Raw genomic sequence first — 21,226 nt, forward strand, 5'->3', positions numbered from 1 at the left:
GCAACTCTAGCATGAAAAAACTCTGCATCATGCAATTTATCCTGCTATGAGGATGCCTACTGAAGGAAGAAATGGAAATCCCTTCCCTTGAATCATTTAAGAGCACTTTGTAGGAGTCACTGACACACACACACACACATTCAGTTCCTACCACTGCTAAGAAACCTGCTTCCAGCAGTTCCTGCCCTGAGGATATTTGTGCAACAAGTACTTGGGTACAACTCAGCAAGCACAGACCCTGGCTAGGAAGGCACATCCCATGTCAGAACTGCTGCGTGTGCTTAGCTGCCGCAAGCTGAGCGCCAGGTGCCTGCTCCTCCGGACAGAAGCTGCAGATGCATTTAGCACGAAGGAAAAACCTTCTGTTTCAATAAATACGAGGGTGTATCTGATCTTCATAAGAGTTTATCTGGTTCAAATGCAGACTGAACCACAGGCCAGAAGGAAACCCCAGGCTCCCCTGCCATGCCCCAAGGCAAGCTCTCCTCCAAGGGCTCTTTGAGCAGCTGCAGGACCTCCTGCTGCATGGATGCCAGGGCAGGGGAAGTCCTCAGGGGAAATGCCAGGGGTCTGTGCAGCTCTGATGGCAGAGCCATCACCCCACAGCCAGAGCTCGGTGTCCCCGAGGCAGTGTTCAAGCAGTTCCCAGTTTGTAGCTGTGTATCAGACGTGCCTGAAGGGAGCAGCTCAGCCGCGGCGCCGCTGCTGACGCGCCCAGGGAAGAGGCTGCTTCATACCCTGCCCCAACCCAACACTCCGGCGTTTATTACAGACACAGATGAAAGAGGTTTGCACGTAGCACCAATGTGAATCGATTGCTTTGTTGCATGACCATGTGGCCGCCAGAAATTTCAGGAGGCTGACTCTTGAGCGTTGCCCAGAAAGGCTGTGGCTGCCCCATCCCTGGCAGGGTTCAAGGGCCGGTTGGACGGGGCTGCAGGTGCCCTGGTGTGGTGGAAGGTGTCCCAGTCCATGGCACAGGGGTTGGACTGGATGATGTCTAATGGTCCCTTCCAACCAGAGCCATTCTGTGGATCTCAGACCCCACATAAGGGCTGCTCTAGTTCTGCTCATGTTTGCTACATCACCTGAGGGGAAAGTCATCACTGTGTGCAGCTGGGATGTAAAAAAACCAAACCAAACAGTTAACAAACAGTAATAACAGTCCCATTTTCAGCACACTTTCAGTCCCCAGTTAAGCTCATTCTGAGGACCCAACAGGTACTTCATCACCACCACAGAAGAGAGCACCTGAGGCCTGACACACACGTGAAACTTGGCTGTGAGCTTCTCAGCAGAACAGGGGTGGGATGCAGGCAGGGGGGAGGCACTTACATCAATGAGGTCAGACACATCGTGGATGTAGTATTTACTGACAGCTGCGTTGGTGGCTGCCAGGTTCAGCAGGTAGTCGTTCCTGGCTTTAGTACACTTCAGCTTGTTTTCAGAATATTTGGCTTGTCTCTGGAAAAGCAAAATGGAGTGTCAGAGCACAAACAGGATGCTACTTCCACAGTTTCTACGTCTGCAGGGCCCCACAGCTCCCCGCAGCCCGGGTGTGACCGTTCATGACTGAAGTTTGGTGCTGGTATGCAAACAGGCAGCCTCGCCAGGATGGAGGGGATCCCATCTGAACGCCCCAGCGCCGTCAGCCAAGGCTCAGACGTACCCAGTGCCTCCTGAGCACAGCTGCTTCTCCTTTATCTGTGCATTCGTGGAGGTTTTGGCATCAATCACAATTAGAGGGCCAACTTTTCCTCCCAGAAGTGCTGACATACATTTGGACTTGCTCCAGATTTATGCAGCTGTATCAAAGCAGAATCTGGCCCAGAGGCCCGAGCTACAAAATTTAGAACAGGACCCAGAACTGAAAACTCTGTATGAAAGCAGATGTGCTCAGATCTGGGGCATTTGCTCAGGGAGATCACTACTCTAGAGGTTTAGCACAAAGATTAACCCTCCAAAGCAGCACGCTGCTACACAACATGCCAGAGCTGGGTCAACGTGGGAGCAAGTGTGTCCCAGCTTGAGACTATTCCTTTTTTCACATAATTAAGCTTGAGACTACTCCTTTTTTCACAAAATTAACAGAAAAATTAGTTTTAGAGAAACTGAGATCTGGGGGGATTTGCTGAAACCAGAACAGAGTGAAGCGTTTTGGCCAGCAAAGCCAACTAATACCTGCTAGGCAGTCTGCAGAGGAACAAACACTGTGATTTTATGCATCTGACCCATTTTTTGCCTGCCACTGGTCTGACTGAAGGAACCCCAAGCCTGGCTTCCCCATCCTTCCCTCTCACCCACCTTCTCCTTCATCTTCTCAATCTTCTTGACAGAGCTCCGCCGCTGAGGCCTGTCCTCGTGCCGCAGCAGGTTCACACTGATGTCTCCTGACTTGTTGAACTGCTTCTCCTCCTGCTTCTCTGCCTCCTTCAGCTTGCTCTCAGCACTGATGCTTTCTGCATGATACATGTGGTAGGTCTTCATCACCTGAGGAAACAGAAGCTTGTGAGTCACCTGCCCACGGCCACACAAAGCATCAGCACACGAGAAGACGACAGCCCTGAGCAGCGTCAGCAGCCTCAGCTCTGCCAGGGCTCTCTGAGGCCACTGTGGCACTAAGGAACAACAAGGTGGGAAGGAAAAGTCCGTAAAACTGACTCCATCACTTGCCCAATTTTGAAATGACAGAGGTGGTGTAAGAACCATTATCCCCACTCAGTGCCCACGGCTGGGACAGGCTGGGATGTGCCCCCAGCACGCACCTGCACTGTGCGCTGAGCATCTTCTGACAGGGGAAAGAACACTTCCAGTGCTTTGCAGAGGGAATAAAGGTCTCCATGACAAGAGACTGTGAGGAAGCCAAAGGCAACCTGATGTCACTTTTGACCCAATCCCTCTGTTCCCACACTTGAGCTTGCTATGCCAGCCCATCAGCACAACCCCCGTTCTACCATCCTCACAGATCACACCTTGAAGGTGGAGGGGACACAATATCCAAGCAGAAATGGAGTTAGCCTCCTGTCCAGAAACATCTAGTCCTTTAAATTCAAGATCACCATCAGTGACTCTGGATAGATGATGCTGATCTACTGCCAGGAAAACTCCTGCAGGCAAAACTTCTACCACAGCCTTTCCTTTCAGATACAAAAGCCCAAAGGGTGCATCATGATCATTTTAATGGAGCTGGCAAGAGGAACACATCTGCTCTTCTCTCTTTATGCCTTTAGTCACACTGTCCCCTTTCATCATCTCCCTTCAGGATCTGGATGTTTTCTTTCACATTGCCTTGACAAGGCTTGAGATGCCTGACTCCTCGCTGAACATCAGCCCCGCGCAGAGTGCCCTGGCACAACTGGCAGCGGCACTGGGCAGCTCGCCCACGAGTTAAAAACGTGCAGGAACCCACCAAAGCAGAGTAACTTTGCCTTAATGAGGAAAATACCAAGTTTTCCTCAGCTGTGGTTGTCAGCAGGAACCGGGAGTGTTTAACTTGGATGAGGTTAGGCTGAAACATATGATGCCTCCTCTTGCCAAGCAGGAACATCAGCTGCAAACAAGCTCCAAATGCTGCACGAAGCCTGCACAAATGTGCCATTGCTGGGAGCTACAGTTTTAGGCAACTGCAAGGAACAGTAAGCAAAGGCTTGTGCCTTGTTTCCAAGTGCTTTATTTCAAAATCCTGAAAATTCTAATGCAGATTTGAGCCACGTATTTCAAATTGCAGGTTCTGAGGTGAACATCACAGGGCAGACACAAACCAGACAGTTTCTGGGGAGGTTTCCGTGAGGAGAAAGACTTCAGGGCTTCACTGAGCCCTCATCATCATCATTGGCTCCATCTTGTGACAAACTCAGAAGGCAGTGGAAAAGCCCTGGGCTTCAGCAGTCAGGCAGTAATGAGAGAGGTTTCCCCAGCACACAGAGAGGCCCTAACACAATGCAGCAAGAAAGCCCAACAATCAAACAGTGGCCCAAATTGCACAATTTTAATGAAATCAAAAGGTTAGGAGAGAGTTCCTTAAGCAGAAACCCTTCAGCACAACTCATCAGTTGTCTCTGTCCAGCCACGGCCTGAGGACTGCCACGGCCCTCTCCTGACATGGCTGCTTGCACAGGCCCCTGCTGGCGTCTGCCAACGGCTGGGGAAGCCTTCCTCAGCAGAGGCTCTTTTCCCTCCTCTGTATTTTCCCCCTGCTTAAATCTAAAAAGGTAACACAGGAACTCGGTTTGGAAGTCCTCTGAAAGCCTCTTGAATAATGTGTAAGGGACCTAACACCCAGCACGCAGCTACAACAGCTCTGCAGCAGACACCCCAAACAGCTCGCTGTGCCGCCTGTGCTCCTCATCTGCTGCCATGCCACACAGCTCATGCTTGGAAATTCAGGGCATGTTGCTGTTTGGTTTTGTATCTGCCTCGATTTGCACTGGGGGCTCCTGCACTGCAGCCGTCAGCCCTCTGATCCGCGGGTCCCCCGTGCCTTCTCGGCACTTGCACTTCAGTCACGCCGTGCCTGTCTGATGCTATTGTCATAAAGAAAAACTGCCACAGCTGCAGCCCTGGGATCTTTTCTGCAAAGAAGTTAATTAGCTGCAGTGGAGGGAGAAAAAAATACACTCCAATGTTCATTAGTTATTTAACAACACGAGTTGTGTTTTCCAATAATAACAACACGTTCTGGATAAAGGCCACTGCCAAAATACCAGCCAGAAGTGGCACTGTTTGCTGTCTTCAGCCAGAAGTGCTTTGTATTTCTAAACAGCTCGTCATGAAGGTTCTGACCCAGCAGAGCAGCCAGATCAGACAGTGGGTGACCTGTGTTAAGCACAGGCTCAGGCCCTCCTGAAGTAAAGGAGACCAAAACACAGCCCTAGCACAGAGTGAAGCAGAGATGAGCACGGCCACTGGTGAAAGCCTCCTGAAGACCCCATAGCATAAGGTCTATGAAAGGGATGAATCCATCATGCTGACAAGACACTGATGATCACCTCCCCAGTCTTTCAAGAAAGCACGAAAGCAAACACGTTTGCCTTCAAGTTGCATCAGGAGAAGTTTAGACTGGCCATCAGGAAAAATTTTTCTTCCCTGAAAGAGCTGTCCAGGCCGAGCTAACCTGTTCCTCAGGTGATGCTCCTGTCCTGGGTTTGGGTTCTGAGCACACTGGTCCACAGGTATTAAGGTCAGCCCAGCCCTTGTTAGTTTCCCCTTGTTTTGTGTCTGTCATACTGCTATTGTAATTAATCTTAATTAGTCACCATTGCTAACACAGCTTGTGACATTCAACCGTCAACAACACACTCCCAAATCTCACACAGGCGTTTTAATCCAACCTGGCTGTCCACCCACGCTGCAAGTCTCACACAACCTGAATCCTTCAATAACCAATGCAGAAACAAACCTGTTAACAGAAGATTTACGGCACAATTTCCAAATAGTATCATTCATGCCCTGTTGTGGAGGCCCATTTTTCAGATGAGTGTTTAAGAATCAACCTGCTGCGGTGTTATTTATGTCCCAGTAACAGCCACAGCCAAAGAAGGCAAACACATTTTCCAACACAAGTCAGACTTTATATTTCTTTGTGGATCCTAAACCACAAATAAAACAAAACACGCAATTGCTTCAGGGCAAGAGACAGAAGCAAGACAAAGACCTTTACCACCCTAGTACAAAAACCTGCTGGCAGAGCAGCGTTCTGAAGAGCAGCGTGTAATTTCGCCCGCAGGCACAGAGACAGCTCTGCAACCAAAGTGCTCCTTGGAGCAGGGAGACGAAGCTGAGCACACACAACGTAAAAGTTTTATGAGCTCCCCAGCAGAAGGTTGTGTCCAGCCATCGTCCCCAGGCCAGCAGACTCGCATCAGCAGGTCAGGCTTTACTACAAACTGGCGCTGCCAGCTCAGAGCACGACTGCGGAGCCATTAGCGCTGGGTAGAAATCACCAACTCACTGAAAACTCAGGCCTCAAGGCAACATGGTGTAGAAGGGAGAGCATTAAGGGCACCAGGGATCACACCGGATCAGGCCCAGAACTCCTCCACTCACACATCACTGAAGGAGCTGGGACACCTCCTGCGGCTGGCCAAGCAGTGAGGAGGGCGCGGGCTGTGCTGCAGGATGGCAGCAGGGAGAGCAACCCTCCAGTCGCTGAAACGTGGAACACATTCTGTTCCAAGGCATGACACTGCCTGCGTTCCCCTGGCTGCACGGGCAGACACGGGTAGGAGCGGCTCAGTACTCACCGTGTAAAGCTCGTTGGTGACCTTCAGGAGCTCTTCATGCATCTGTAGGCCAATCTCCTTACTCTGGAAGGCAAAAAGAAGAGCAGGGACTCTGTTACACTCATGACCTGCATTTCAGAAAGGGAAGTAATTAAAGACATTTTGGAGGGAAAATAAAACTGTATGACTTCCAAATGCCACAGGAAGGAAAAACGGGGTGAGGGCTTTCTCCCCAGCTACCTGACCAAAGGCACGGGGAAGGTCTCCAGCGCTGCCAGAGTACTGGTGCAGGACACCGTGCCGCCAGCAGAAGGCACACAATCTGGGGACACTGGCGAGCTGGTAGGACAGTGCAGCAGTGGGTAGTAGCTCTCTTCTAAAACCAAGCAACCAACATGATCCTGACAGAGCCACAAGTACTTGTTCCCAGTCCTTTCACCTCTGTGCCCAGGCAGATCCTGATAATCCTCAGCCAAGCCTTTCACATCCATGTCACAGCCAGAGGTGTTTTGTTGCTTGACTTCACCTATTTTTCAACAAACCCTGCATTACTGGCTGTGGGTAAGTGGCTGCTGCACTCTCCGCCCTGAGCTGGCTGTGTGCTAGTGCTACACTGACTCCCCATAGAGCACAAATTGGACAATCACATGGCTCAGATCTGCAGTCTCCAGTCATATGGTATCACCTGCCAATCAATCCTGGTTTGACAGGTTCACTGAAGATACCTGCTGCTGACTCGCAGTCTCCAAACAGCTGTTATTTCAGAACAAAGACTGTCAGGGCTGCCTAGCTCAAGCATTTCAGGTTGTAGGTCTATCTTGACCCTCTCCAATTTGTCTTCAGAAGCTCATTTTCACTATTCTGACCTGAGTGAACCAAAGTCTCTCTCAAAAAGGACATCTTATTATGAAATAGCTACACCACAGTTATACAATAAGGTTTCCAGTTTCACAACCACAACGGCCAAAGTTCAGTAAGCTTAAGAGGAAGCTCACTGCAAGTGTAGGAGCTCGTGGCATCCTCTTCCCTCCACCCCCAGGTCTGCTGAAACCCCATTATCAGTTTGTGTTTGCGCTTTTGTGGTGGGGCAGGATGAAGCAGACCCAGCTGCCGAGCTCCTACGGCAGGAACGCGGCGTTTCACGGGAGAGGCCACTGCTCAGGGAGCTGCTGAACGCTTCAGCTTGGCTGCAGATCAAGTCAGCTCCCACTCGGAAATGCAGCGGTCGGATGCCACTGTGGATGTGTGTGCTGCTGTGCTGCCACCCTTGTAATTACACCCCAAATCTCTCCTGGGTATCTTCTTTGCTAGGAAACACTTATTACAGCTTGAAGATGTGTTTAAGCTAAGTATAGACAATCTCCTCACGTCCCACCCCCTCACTCCCCCAGAAAACCCAAACAAAAGCTCCAAACAAACAACTGAGCAGTTTCTTTCAGATTTCCTCAAATAACCACAGGTGTTTTGTGTGCACACAGTCAGGAAGAACAACATCCCATCATCTTCCTGGCTGAATGGCTAAGGCAGCCCTGGACACAGAGAGGTGTTCTAATTAAACTAACTGGATAACCTACATATCTGAAAGCTTTCACCTCAGACTCCTGGAAGTCCGAATTGAATGCAAATGTGAAGCGAGCAATCTGAAGAGTGAAAGGCCTCTCCATGAAGTGGCTGTCACTGACCTGACCCCAGGGTATGGGGCCGCTCCATCTCCAGAGGCACAGCCCACAGCACCAAGAAGATGCCAGGCACCAGAAGGTGCCAAGTACACCCAGCCACCTGGAGACCTCAGCTACAGGAAACTCCTTCCCCGCTCCCTGCCAAGGCCACCAGACTACCTGGTCTCCAAATTCATTGTGGCTTGCTGATAAGCAACAGAGCCATTACAAGCGTGCATCCCTCCCAGATGCACCCAGCAGATGTGTTATACCAAGGTCTACAGAGGTCTCATACCCCAGAGGCCCCAAGGCTGCAGGAGCTCAGTCACACATAACCCAAACCCACCCCCAACCCAAGAGTCCCCAGAGGAGCAGTGGAGGACAGGCTGATGGAAGGAGCAATGGCCCAGGTCAGCTGCAGCTCCTGCCTCTGCCCCACATTTCCTGTGTGCCAGGAGAGCTCCACCAAGCCACAACTTTCAAACATAATTCTATACTCCTAAATAAAGCACCAGAAAATGTCTCAGTTGTCAGCAGTGTGTTGTTCCCATGAGCCACACTGATGTGGGGGCCACGTGTGAAGACCCCTTTGCTTACAGGTACCACACACCCAATGCCCTACACCCTATGGCATCATCCAAAGTCTCCCAGTACCCAAGAGGACAGCACCCAACCTGTGATGCTGCCTCTTCCAAATGCAAGCAGGCAAGAAACTGAAGGACCCACCTCTCTGAGTTTCCCGCCTCTCCTTTCTGTAACACAGAAACCACATTTGTGTGTTTGTGGGAGACAATGCCAAAGCGTTATTCCAATTCCCTGGTGCCATCAGTAAAGCCAGATTATAATTTACCCCCTTGCTTTATACCTTCCCTTCCTACTAGAGGCCACAGCTGCTTGCTGGGTTAGCAACCCCTTCAGTTTAGCAGGTTTGTTACAATTCCTGCTGCTGCACACAAAGCCAGGGGAAGAAGGAACACAGACTACTGGCAACACAGAATACTTATTTTAAGGACAAAGAAAAGAACTCCCTTCCAGACAGACACCACTTCTTCATTAAATCTGCAGCCAGGACTCTGCAGTATGGGGCATAATCACACCCACAGTCACGGAGTGTCCCACACTGGGCGATCACACAGCACGGTTGTGTCGGACACGGCAATGCTCTGTCTCAAACATACCACTTCCTGTATTCCATACCTGGAAGAAGCAGTAAACTACTTTCCCACTGCCACAGCAGGAAGCAAAAGGGGAGAAAATACCTGCCTGGGCAAGGGGGCTGGCAGTGCATCCCCCAGGCAGGGTTGGCCTCTGCCAGGAGCCCGTGCTGTGAGACTCCATGGTGACGGAGGCTCACTCCGAGCAGAACAAGTCAGACCTCTGCAGTGACATATCTCAGCATCTTCATCTATTGCCTATTAACAACCTTAACACATTTGCCTCGACAGTCCTCCTGCGCCAGGAACGTGACTCACCCTGGGAGCTCAGGGAAACGTGCCCATTGGAGCTTTCTTCCTCTCCTCTCCTGGGTAGCAGGGCGTGCTGTGCACCAGGGCTGGCAGGGAGGCTGCTCACTCCCATGGCACAGGCCCAGCTGCAGGCAGGGAGGCTGGGACAGGACACAGTGGTGCCCCACACTACCTGCAGAGCCCCCTGACCTGCCACAGGGCCCCGCTATAGCACTGCTTTGCAGGAGCTCCCTGATACCCTTAAGTATCTGTGCAGCTCTGCAGTGCTCACTGACAGGATGCCATTCCTCACCCAAGTGAGCAGAACTCTGTCTCCAGGTCCTGCATTTTAACATGAGAGCTGCTGCTGGGAAAGCAGAGCCAATACCACAGAGGCCACACGCTCCCTGCGCTTTGCACTGGCGACCTGAGCTCACCTTCCCATGTCTACTTCAGTGCCGGTGCCAAGGGCTGGCAGTGAGTGGGGGAATTCCCTCACAGCCCAGCCTGCCTCCAGAGCCAGTCCTGGAGGCAGCCTTGCTGAAGAACCACAAAGAGCCATAGAGCCAAACCCCATTCCCACTCTTGAGTAGCTGCAGCTCTGTACCCCCACCCAAGCCATGTGTGACAGCAGGGGAGGCTGCCCAGAGGAGCTGCAGGCTGAGCCACCACCCAGACAAAGCCACCCACAGCTGCTCTGAACTGCATCCAGCCCCAGGGATCTTCAAAGCAGTCTCAGCTCAGGCAGCCTCCTCTGGCTTCCTCTGCTATTCCCAGCACTGTGGATGCTTTTCCGATGGAAAACATCTTGGGCAGCAACTGCAAGGCCCAGCCTGCCGAGGTGCAGGAGGAGAGGTCTGCGGGCCCTTCGCCAGCCCCAGCCACAGTGCCTGCAGTGTCACACCTGCAGCTGGGCTGCCTGTGCGTGCTGTGAGGAGCCAGGGCAGTCAAACCCACTCCCTCCACGGCAGGCACCAGCACAGACCAGGGGGCATTTCACACGCTCCCCACACGAGTTCAAGGAACAACTCAAATGCACAGCAGAAGCCTGAAGATGAAGAAGATGCACCCCACTGTTCATATCTTGTACCAAGAGAGTCAAAGACATGAGGATTTCCTGGCCCCACTTCAACTGCGCTGGCCACGCAGCCCAAAGGCACTGCAACTACTTAACAGCACCATCACAGCTCTTCTGTGGCAAAGATCTGTGTTTCTCTTTGAAACAGATGACATTGCACAACTTGAAAAGCTCTCTGCAGAAGCTATTACCTTGCTGTGGGGAAGGGCAGTGTCTGAGCAGCAGGAAGCCGTACCCAGGGAAGGGCAACTGCTCTCTGTCATTGCAACTATAACCAGTCGGAGCAACAAGCAAATGGTATAAAAAGACCCTCGCTGAGTCCTTTTATAAAAACACTGGGACACATTTCATATGCTCATAGGCTCCTTCTTCACTGTAAGAGCCAGCAGCAGGCAAAGCTGTCCTGTCACCAAACACAGCCACAGCAGGGACTCCAGCTTGGGCCACAGGCTGCAAAAACAGGTTTGCCACTGATTCATGAAATGCAGTCTAGCTTCTCGTCCATCTTTGATCACCAACTCATTCCTCCCACACACCCTGCTGCCGAGACCAGCACAAGCTGCTGCTGACCTCAGCCGAGGCAAAGCCAGACCTGGAGCTGGCTCAGTTGAATGTCTCCAACTGAAACACTAAAAGCTCAGTCCTCACTGCTCCTGAGGCTGAGGGGAGAAGCAGCTCAGCACCCAGCATCTTTCTTGGCAGATTACCCCTGCACTGATCAGTTGCTCCTCAGTCCTGCACATCCCCATACCCCCGATATCACATCCCTGCTTCTCTGCTGAGACTGCTCCCATTTACATAATGAAAGCACACAACAAAACCTTCCAGTTCCTCCCTGTACCCACAGCATGTCACATCCCATTCATAAATTCTAGATGGGAGGAATTAAAAGTGACATCTCTGGAAAAAAATGTTACCCTAATTTACCATCAAAAAGCAATCTACAACAGAACCCAGCAGCTGAACCACAACTGCAGGCACCTTTAACCCTTCCAGAGACAGTTCCTCTGCCCAATGGTCCTGCACAGTCTCCCCATGAGGAGTGCTTCAAGCACTTTACTCATCCTACTCAAAACCAGACTGGATAAAATAGTGGAAGGCTGGACTGGATGTCTTAAAAAGCCTTTTGCCATGATGCTCATTCCCACACATGTGCCTAAGGCTGCTCAGCAATCGCTGCTGCAGAGGGGGCAGCATAGCCCCAGGTCCCTTTTGGGCACAGTGTGCAAGAGGTTAATAAAAATAAGCAATCTGAATATCCCCCAAAGTGGCAGCCTCCACATTAAGGGCAAATGAGGACACAAAACAAGCCTTTTCCGTGATTCAGCTGAGTATTATTTCCAGCGACAGGCGACCCCAGATCCCCATAACTCTACTGAAAGCCTCCCTGTGATTAGCAGCAGGTACAGGCTCTGGCAGGCTGCATGTGCAGCCCCTGCTACCTCACCTCTCCTGGTACAACATGAGGGGGGAAGAAGTAAGGAGTAACAACTTCTATAGAAGGTAAGTGTTGTGCTTTAAAACTTCAAACTAAAAAAAGAGGAGGGAGGGAGAGATGGAAGAGAAGCAAATACAAATAATTCTGCTGAATGGATGAAATCCTTCAACCTTTCTCCCTGGCCGAGGATTGACCTACTACAAGAAAACACTCCAAACACTCTATTTACATCTTTGTTTCAATGTTGACTGGATTTGTTCTCTGGTTCAAGGTGAGATACACCATCCACAGACCCAGGGAGGGTAAGCAGAAGGATACCCATCTCAAAACCAGGTTCAGAATAAAATGCAAATGAGAGATTTTGAGACAGACAGAACTGAGCTAACAGATCTCTGGAGGCCAGAAGGACAGGGAAGGGGATCATGTCCCATATCAGAACAGCAAATCCAAACCTGACCTTGTGGTTTAATTTCTAGGTCAGATCTACAGAGGAAACTGGTCATAAAAATACCGCATTAAATTTAGTCTGCAGATGAGCTAAAATGTCAAGATAATCACTGATCTGAGAGCTCTTCTCCTGTGTGGAGAGGCAGGCACCCCAGCAGGCTCACCCTGCTCGCTACTGGCAGTTCTACAGCCACTCCTGCTGAAAATTCATTAAAAAGTCAGAGGTGAAAGGTCCATCCAGCCCAACACAGCACCCCTGAGGGGCCCCGAACAGACGCCCAGAACGGGAGGAACAGGGTTGGTGGTGCCAGGGAGCACATTCACAGTGTGAGAAGCTGCAGGGCCCAAGCCCATGGGCTCAGCTTACGCCTGTGTCTTGCAAAAACACAGTATGAGGCAACAAACATGTGCATTGCCCATAATACTGCTAATGTACTATAATATATACAGTATTAATGATGATTAAAAGTCTTTCCTTTTCCCCTTCTCCCCTGCTGAGCACCCAGGGTACCTCAAGGGCCTGAGTCCTACTTGCTCCCTGCAAACTGCTGAGGCTCGTCTCGCTCCTACCACACTACCCACTTCCCCCTCACTTTCAGCTGAGCAGTCCTGGTCCACCAGACTGCCAGATTCCTGCGAGTCTTTGATGCTCATGTTTAATTTGGCTATCATTAATAATTCTGTATCATCAGCAGACTTTGTCATCTCACTATTCATCCTTTTTCCAAATGAATTATTAGGAACCTCACTGAAATTCTCCTTCCTTTTGTTCTCTGGCTTTAACGAGTCGTTAATCCAGAACACCACCATTCCTTGCTCTTTAAACAGCTGCTTTTTTTCAAGAACTTCAGGAAAGCACCTTTTCCAAAGCCTGTAAAGGCACTGAAGGTACTGTGCCAACTTACTCACACAATCACAGGCTCCTGGGAATATCCCCACTAGATTTCTGAGGCGTGACACGTCTCTCCAGAAAGACACACTGACTCCTCTCTTATATCTGCTTATATGCCTGTCATTCTGCTCTTTACTAAAAGTTCCACCCAACGAGTCTGGTTTGAAAGTCAGATTGCTGCTCTGTTCTCTGTGGCTCTCCATGAGCCTTTAAAAGAAGTCACCCAGTTTTGCCCCTTTCGTTTCCCTGGCACAGACGCCAGTTGAAGCATCAGGTCACACCCCACTGCTGGGCACCCGGCAGTTTTATATCAGTTTATCTAAAATTCTTGGCTAAACATTATCTGGAAAGACTTGTAAGTGGCAGTCCCTTGTACAGATTGGCTCTGCAACGTCTAACACAATTCAGTTGGATGAGGCTCCTCGGTAACTTCATCACCCTGCCAGGACAATCTCTGGTCTAAGCCTTTCCACAAGGAGCACACCGAGCTAAGAATCCAGCTGGCTGTCACCTCGTAGCATTTTTGCACCTCACCCATCTATTCCCCTCCACATCCTACAGCAGGTTTGTTCCTTGTCTTTTTGGTGAAGTTTTTGCTAGCTTTATGCCTTTAGCAAGTTGTCTCTGAGCGTTTTACTCGGCCTGCCTTACTATGGTTTTACATTTTCACTGTCCAGAGCTCACACTCCTCTCTAGTTTTCTCACCTTAATGAGAAATTAATGTGACATGTACTTTGTGGCCATTCCTGTTACCTTTCTCTGCTTTTTAACAACGTTGGCTTTCCTTTTACCTCTTTAAACTTCTTGGGGGAGGAGGAGAGGGCACAGTTGTGTAGAAGCCCACAATACGCCTCCATTTTAGACTAAAATGCACAGATGGACCCTGCCTGAGCAGAACTCTCCACTGCTGCTTTGATTACCTTTTTAAAGAGCCTGATGACATCCTCACTGATCTGTGAGAGCCGGACGATGACATTGTTCATGAAGATGTCGTTCAGGGTGGCGTGATCCCTGCTCTCCCGCCGGGTCTGGGTCAGAACCAGGTACCAGCAGTTCACAGGGGAAAGCAGGTGCTGATCTTTCCTAGGGAGTTAGGAAAAAACATCAAAAAGGTCAAGTGAACAAGTCAGGAAGGCAGGCAATTTTCAGATGAATGCTGTCAGTAGTTAACACCGCCTTCTTCCACCACATACACCCGCCAGAATCTGCCAACGGAGGAGGCTGAAGGACCTGACACAGACAGAACGTGAGAGCTGGGCACCTGCCCCAGCCGGGCTGGGACTGAGCCTGAGGCCCAGCTCCTATCTCCAGGAACTGCTTTCAGACTTTCTTTCAGCCACTCAAATGCGTCTCTGCAGGGATGCCCAGCAGATACAAGCAGATGTACCAAATCAGAGCCCCAAACAGACCCTTCCCAAACGGGGTGCTCTGGAAGGTGATGCAGCAGTCCCTGGCAACCCCTTCAATGCATTCCCAGGGAGGCAGTTCTGCTGCTTTTTTCCACCGTGCACTATTAACACAGCTGTCACTTCCCTTTCAGAAAGAGCCCATGTGGCACACAATCTGTTGTACTGCATTTAGTCCACTAAACAGTGCTGGAGAAAATGCTTTTGCAGCCAATGCTAACAGGAAGTGTCTGTGCACAACGTGAATATGTTCGTGTATGCTGCACAGTCATGACGGTCTCAATTCAACTCACGTTGCAGACAACAAAAGTTGTCATGAGCAGCAGCAGGCATTGGGGAGTGGCCTGAGCGTCCCTGCAGTCACACAGCATCCTCAGAGCCAGCTCATCCCCTCAGCTCTGCTGGCCAAGACCCTGCTGAGAGGCAGCCCAAGACCCCAACCCTGAGCCAGGGCTGCTCAGATAGAAAACAACTCTCATGAGGGAAATTTCAGCAAACATTTCACACTTGATTAGAGATTAACTAACTTCAACATGCTCCATCTCAACCTCAGAGAAACCTGTGCTGCTTTCTAGGTACCACTTTTGGTGCTGAAGGTGAACTCAAAAGTGAAACACAATTTCCAGAAATTTCCCCTGCAGAAGCAGTGTCACCTAGATCAGGTCACACAGGAACGTGTCCAGGTGGGTCTTGAAGCTCTCCAAGGAAGGAGCCTCCACACCCTCCCTGGGCAGCCTGTGCCAGGGCTCCCTCACTCAAACACTGAAATAGTTTTTTCTTATATTTAAGTAGAACTGTTTGTGTTCCAGCTTCATCCCATCACCCCTTGTCCTGTTGCTAGCTACAACAGAAAAAAAGGGATGTCCCAACCTCCTGACACCCACCATTTAGATACTTGTAAATGTTAATACATGTCCTCCCATGGAGAGAGGCCTCAGGCCCCTCTGCTCAAACAAGGCTGCCCTTCCCAAAAAGTCCTGCAACCAGAAAGGTGGCCCACACTGGCCACACACGCTGTGCAGCCAAAGCCTTCACACACGTACTCCTCCTCATCCAAGATGTTCTTGCCCATGGTGCTGGGGATGGTGCAGCCCACACCTGACCACTGAGCCCGTGGAAAGGAAGGAACAGTGACTCCAGAAAGGCTCTGCATGCATGCACAGACAAAACAATCTCATCTCAAGTGTGAATCAGGTTGTTAGCCCAGAATGGCCGTGAGCAGCCCAGCAGCAGCACCATGGCAATCCCCACTGCCGGGGGCTGGGCCACAGCCTGCTGCACACGGCTACACAGGGACAAAGGAGGAGCTGAAGACACCCTATTTCTTAATGGTGTCAAAAGCCTCATCAGAATAATGGCATTCCTGAGCAAGCTGGGGAAGCAGTGCAGATGAATCTAGCAAAGAGCAGCTACAAAGCAGTCTGGAAGAAATGTATATTAAGGAAGCCTCTCAGCATGGGACAAGACAGCGAGGACTCAGACGCGTGCACTGAAATCAAGTTGACCCTATTAGCACTACCAATGCCATCACAAACCACCTGGCATTTGTGCCAAGGTGTTCTACGAAGGTGAAGAATCATTGTCACCTGTGTAAAATGAAAAACAGCACCATTCCAATATTTTAAGCACAATAAGCAATGGCAGTGTCACATCACTGCTCTCAGCTGAAGTGAGAGGCAACACACACACAGATACATCCCGAGCCTCCGAGGGCTCCATCTCTGAGCAAGAACACCTTCACAAACCCATGCTGGCCAATTCCTTCCCTGGGAAGGACAGTCACCCTGACACACAATACAGCAGCACCCGTTGACCAGCAACAGAGGCAAAAAGAACAGATAGTATTTGAACAGCCATTCATTTTCAGCAGACTTTTGCATAAGACATCAGTAAAGCCCTCCTCAGTGGAGAGAACAAGTAAACAGATTAAACGGGATTTAGTAATATGGAATAAATAGGATTTAGTATTGTAACAGCAGAAATCACTGCTCTGGTGGCTGAAACAGGGAAAAAAGTAAATCACAAGGGGTTAGAGAAAGAGACGCCTGTAAAGAGCCAGGGGCTAGCAAGGCTATGTGCATCAGACAGGCAAACCCTCCACGTCTGGGAAAGGAGCTTAACAGTGGCTGCAGTCTTTGGCTACTGAATTGTATGACACTAGTCTCATCTTGAGTAAAGGGCATAATCCCAGTTAAGAGACTATTGCATAGTCACTGCTGCCTGAAGAGCCAGAGACAAATGCTACAGGCAGGGGAGGGAAAGGTGGGGAACTTCAGCCGGCATGCTGCAGGGGAAGCAGCCAGGACACACATCTGCTCCGTACTCTGCAAGGCCCCGGGATACAGACCCTACCAGCCAGCAGCAAGGGACACAGTAAGCACCACAGAAGAAACGCTGACAGCTCCCAGCACACTGCCAACGCTGAGCCCCACACCTCAGCCAGGCGCAGCCCAGAGCCCGGGGCAGCAGGGCCAGCTCCTCCCACAGCACAAGCTATGATCCTCACCACAAGCACAGTCTCCTCCAGGCTTCAATCCTGCCTCAAGTTCATTTCCTTTTTTCTTTGATCCTCTCCTGTTTCAGCCAAGCCTGGGAGTGTGGTTAAACTGAAAAGAGGCTGCTTTTGAAAACTTGCACATGTTCACACATTGACGGAGTTTACAATTTCCATCCAGTGTGAGTTTCACACAATTCCAGCACCCAGCTCATACTTCCCATTTCAAAGCTTTGTTTCAAAACATTCCCACTCTGCATTAGCCTGGCTTCAACACTGTATGGGTGTGTGCACAGACAGCAGACAGACTTCAGTTCAGAACACTGCAATAAACTGGGTTTCCAGAAACTGCTTCAGTCTGCGCCTGCAAGATCTGTGTGGAACGCGAAGCACTCGGCACCTAGGGCTGACTACACAGAGAGACCAGGGTCTACCATTATTTGCATAATCAAATCTGTGTCTGAATTCAAACTTCTTAAAAAAAACAAACAACAAACAAGGGGTTTGACTCCTTCCTAGGCCCTGACTCCTGCTCTTTTTGTACCACTCAAAGAAGTGCACCATAAGTGTAACGCTGGCAGCACAGGTCAGTCCTGCTGTGGTGAAAGGCTTGGAAAAAGACACTTGCAATTCTTTTTGTGACCCCTGCATGAGGCGACAAGGTCACCACTGATGCTACTTGGTTTACTCCATTATTGGGCTGTGCAGATACAAACAAGCATCTACTGTTGGAGGCAGTCTCTGGCCCAGCACTTGGCACCACTCTGCCCCTGGAAACGCCTGCTTACTTGAACTGGTGCTCCCTGGAGCTGCGTATCTTGGAGGAGAAGCGTTCAGCCAGTTTCTCCAAGCTCCTGGAGTACTCCAGCTCGATCTCAGCCTTCCTGCGGAAGAACTCCTGCAGGTCCTGCAGCAGCTGCAGGCGCGACTCCGACTGCTGCTCCAGACATTTGAACTGCTCCACCAGCTGAGTGCGGATCTCTGCATGCACACAAGGGAGGAGAGGAAGAAAACACAGCGTCAGCAGCAGACACCAGCCAGCAGGGTGGATGTTCCCTGTCTCACAGCAAACCGCACACGCACTCAGGTTTAATTCAACACTTGCTAAAGCCAACACATCTTTTTTTTTTTTCCAAGCTGAAGAATTTCATTCACCAGTCTCACACTGAAACCTTGTTCTTTGTCAGGATAAGCAGCTGTGTAAGTGCACAAAGACCAACCCTCTGAGTTTTCCAATTGCCTTTCTGAAAGGAGAGAGTGACACTTCAGTTTATCTAGCACTACCTGGAATCCTGTGTTCTTTGCGTATGAGCATCCTATTTGGGCTGCTTGTTTAGGTCAAACGTTTCTTCATGCATCTCAGGGATTTCACCATGCTGCAGCACGTTGAACTGTTGCCACCTACATGATAAGAAGGCTCAGCCTGTACTAAGAAGGACATCCTAAAATTGATAAACGTCTTTGGCAAGAGGGCCAGACCTCATCTTTGGTTCCTTCTGCAAATTCAGCACAGTTGGATGACAAACAGTAACCTACCCGCAAGAACCACAGCAAACTTAAGATACCTGTGCCACCTGCACACATGCACTTGAAACTGCTGCATCACAACTGGGAAGCTCAAGACCTGAACCAAGACAACACGGTGGTTTCACTCCAATGTGTGAAATTATCTTCAGTATGCACATATAGAGATATACACACCCCTACCAGCTCCCTGCCAGCATCAGGCTGTCCCACCACTTCACAGCTACAGCAACGTCCTATCCAGACAATCATTGCTCCATACTCAAAGCTGAACTAATAAATTAAGTACTGATGATGCAGAGCACTGACTGAAATCACAAAAGATTTATGGACAATTTCAAGCTCATCGAATTTGCGAGGTTCCTGCACAGAGAAGGTTCACATTGCCGTCATAAGAACCTGGCAATCTGGTATTTGTCAACATTTCCTCATGTAACAATTATCATGCGAGACAGAGGCACTCAGAGCCTGACAGGTGAACTTGGGAGAACAGCAGCAGCAAGGACACCTGCAGCAATCTCGTTACTGGGTAATTTACCCGCAGCAGTAATGGGACTGGAGGCTGCAGGCTGCGTGACGGTCACCTGAAAAACAAAAGCTCCTTAGAAATAACAAATGCTGAAAGCTCTGAAGTTAATCCATTACCTTCTGTGAGGTCCTCTGTGGGCTCTGCTTTCAAAGCACTTCCTTCACATTTTTGCTACTTCATGAGGACAGCAGTTGCTCACAGAAACACATCTGAGGCTCATACACAGGCTCAGCGAGGGGCTCAAAAACTGCACTTGGTCACCAGCAAAGCCAACTCCCATTCCTGAAGTCTGCCTGGATAACCTGGTGTAACCATCCCTGGTTACTTACATCCTAACTCTTTATTTTAAAAGAATATGGCTGCTAAAGGAATGGAGGGAGATTAAATTCTCAGTGCAAACGGGGTCTCACAATGACTGCTGTCAGTGCATCCTGCTCTTTACTCTTGCATCAAAATGAGCAGTAACTCCCCATCCCCTTGCAATGAGACTTTCTCTGGGGAAGAGAGGATGGATGCTTTAATGCCACACAGCGATTTTCAGCCTGTTTTTGCTGCAGAGATGCATAGGAATGCCTGGAGAAGCTGAGTGAACTTCCAGCAAGCAGCACCCAGTCATCACACCTGAAAGCTAGTCCAGTCCTTGGTAGCCAAGACTCCAGCAGCTGCTGAAAAACAGCCCAGGTTTTACGGAAAGATCACATGTAGGCAGCACTGCAGCTTTGATTTCATCAGGAAGAATGCTCTTCAGGGGCTCTGTGTTGTGCAAGAGCTGTGATGCCTTATGGGATCAACAGGAGACAGCCACCTACACAGTCCCAGCTTCTGGCAGCTCCCCTCCCTTGCCTTCCCCCAGCAGAGCTGGTCTGGGGATGGCTGGTGCTGCCCCACCGGGCTCCTGGGAGGGCTGCACAGGCCCTGCACGATGCTGCTGCTTCCCACACAGCTTCTCACGGAGCTGGGCTGAGGGCAAGCACCTTCCTCAGCACAGCTTCTGTCCTAACAATGGCAATGGCTAGAGACGGAGGGGGCAAAGAGCCTTTGAATTGAGCCTCTAGAAAAGCCACTGCTACACTCCAACAGGATACAGAGGTACCCATTTCATAACAAAACATTTTTAAAGCCTTCACATTCCCCTGCCAACAAGTTTCCTTCCCACACAAGGTCATTTCATTCCATCCCATATGGATTGTACATTCCCACTCCTGCTGGTGCCAACTCAGGACGTGCGTTACAGAGCTCTGCCTTCCCGAGCAACTGTGATGCAGATTTTTATTTAAAAACCACACAGATTGCATCCCCAGTTCTCTTTTCATAGTGGATTACAACCTGAGGTGGTCTCCAGAACACACCTTAATAACCCTGACACTGCACAGAAATACAAGGAGTACCAATAATGCTTCTCCAATCCTTGTCATTTCCTACCTCTTCCTATTTTTTTCCTAGATCTGAGCAACTGCCGCTCATCTGATCTTAGGCTCAAAGACTTCTGCTTGATGCTCACAGGGGTTATTCAAGGCAGTTCAGAGCAGCAGCAGACACAGAGACTTGCCAAGGCTCCCGTAGCTTTCCCCAGCCCTGCTCCAAGGTACCAGGAGTCGTGGTTTGTACACACCAGCCCCGCTGCAGCAGCCTCCACCACCTCCTGCCCACTCACCACCAGCCCCAGCCAGCCAGGCAGAGCCCAGCTCCCTCTGCTCCACTGCCCCACGTCCACTGGCTCACCCCAGAGTCCTGGCACCAAGGGGCAACTCAACAGTACCACATCAGTCCCGCGGGTGAGTGAGAGCATCCACACACCAGCAAGGCACATTCTGACCTTCACAAACAGAACTGCTGTTTTCCCCAGCCCCATAACGCTTTGCTTTGACACTCTCAGCTGGGCCAGCACCATCCAAGGGTGCAGAGGCAAAGGGCAGCCTCTCCAGACACAGAGAGCCTGCTAGCCACGACCCTAAAGCCACCCAGCTATGAGCAGTCACACAAACAAATGGATGCCCACTGACCCCAGGAGCTGTTGCTGCATGCTAAATGGAAAAGGTCTGCAGTAGAAAACAAAACTAAGGGCTTCTGGCATCATTAATGCAAAGACAGAAG

The 21,226-nt window shown here is 50.3% G+C and overlaps 1 protein-coding gene across 5 annotated transcripts in view; it reads right to left on the minus strand.

Annotated features, from left to right (window-relative positions):
- The window catches only part of SRGAP3 (SLIT-ROBO Rho GTPase activating protein 3), a 93,437-nt gene that overhangs the window by 32,381 nt on the left and 39,830 nt on the right, over positions 1 to 21,226 (minus strand). For all 5 annotated transcript variants that reach the window (XM_062008201.1, XM_062008200.1, XM_062008202.1 and 2 more), the window contains exons 2-6: positions 17,868 to 18,060; positions 14,100 to 14,262; positions 6,243 to 6,305; positions 2,305 to 2,490; positions 1,336 to 1,464 (exon numbers count right to left, since the gene is read on the minus strand). In XM_062008201.1, the coding sequence (XP_061864185.1) occupies positions 1,336 to 1,464; positions 2,305 to 2,490; positions 6,243 to 6,305; positions 14,100 to 14,262; positions 17,868 to 18,060 (734 nt within the window). The remainder of the gene's footprint in view (positions 1 to 1,335; positions 1,465 to 2,304; positions 2,491 to 6,242; positions 6,306 to 14,099; positions 14,263 to 17,867; positions 18,061 to 21,226) is intronic.

This window comes from Colius striatus, chromosome 15 (assembly GCF_028858725.1).
Source record: "Colius striatus isolate bColStr4 chromosome 15, bColStr4.1.hap1, whole genome shotgun sequence".
Lineage (NCBI taxonomy): Eukaryota > Metazoa > Chordata > Aves > Coliiformes > Coliidae > Colius > Colius striatus.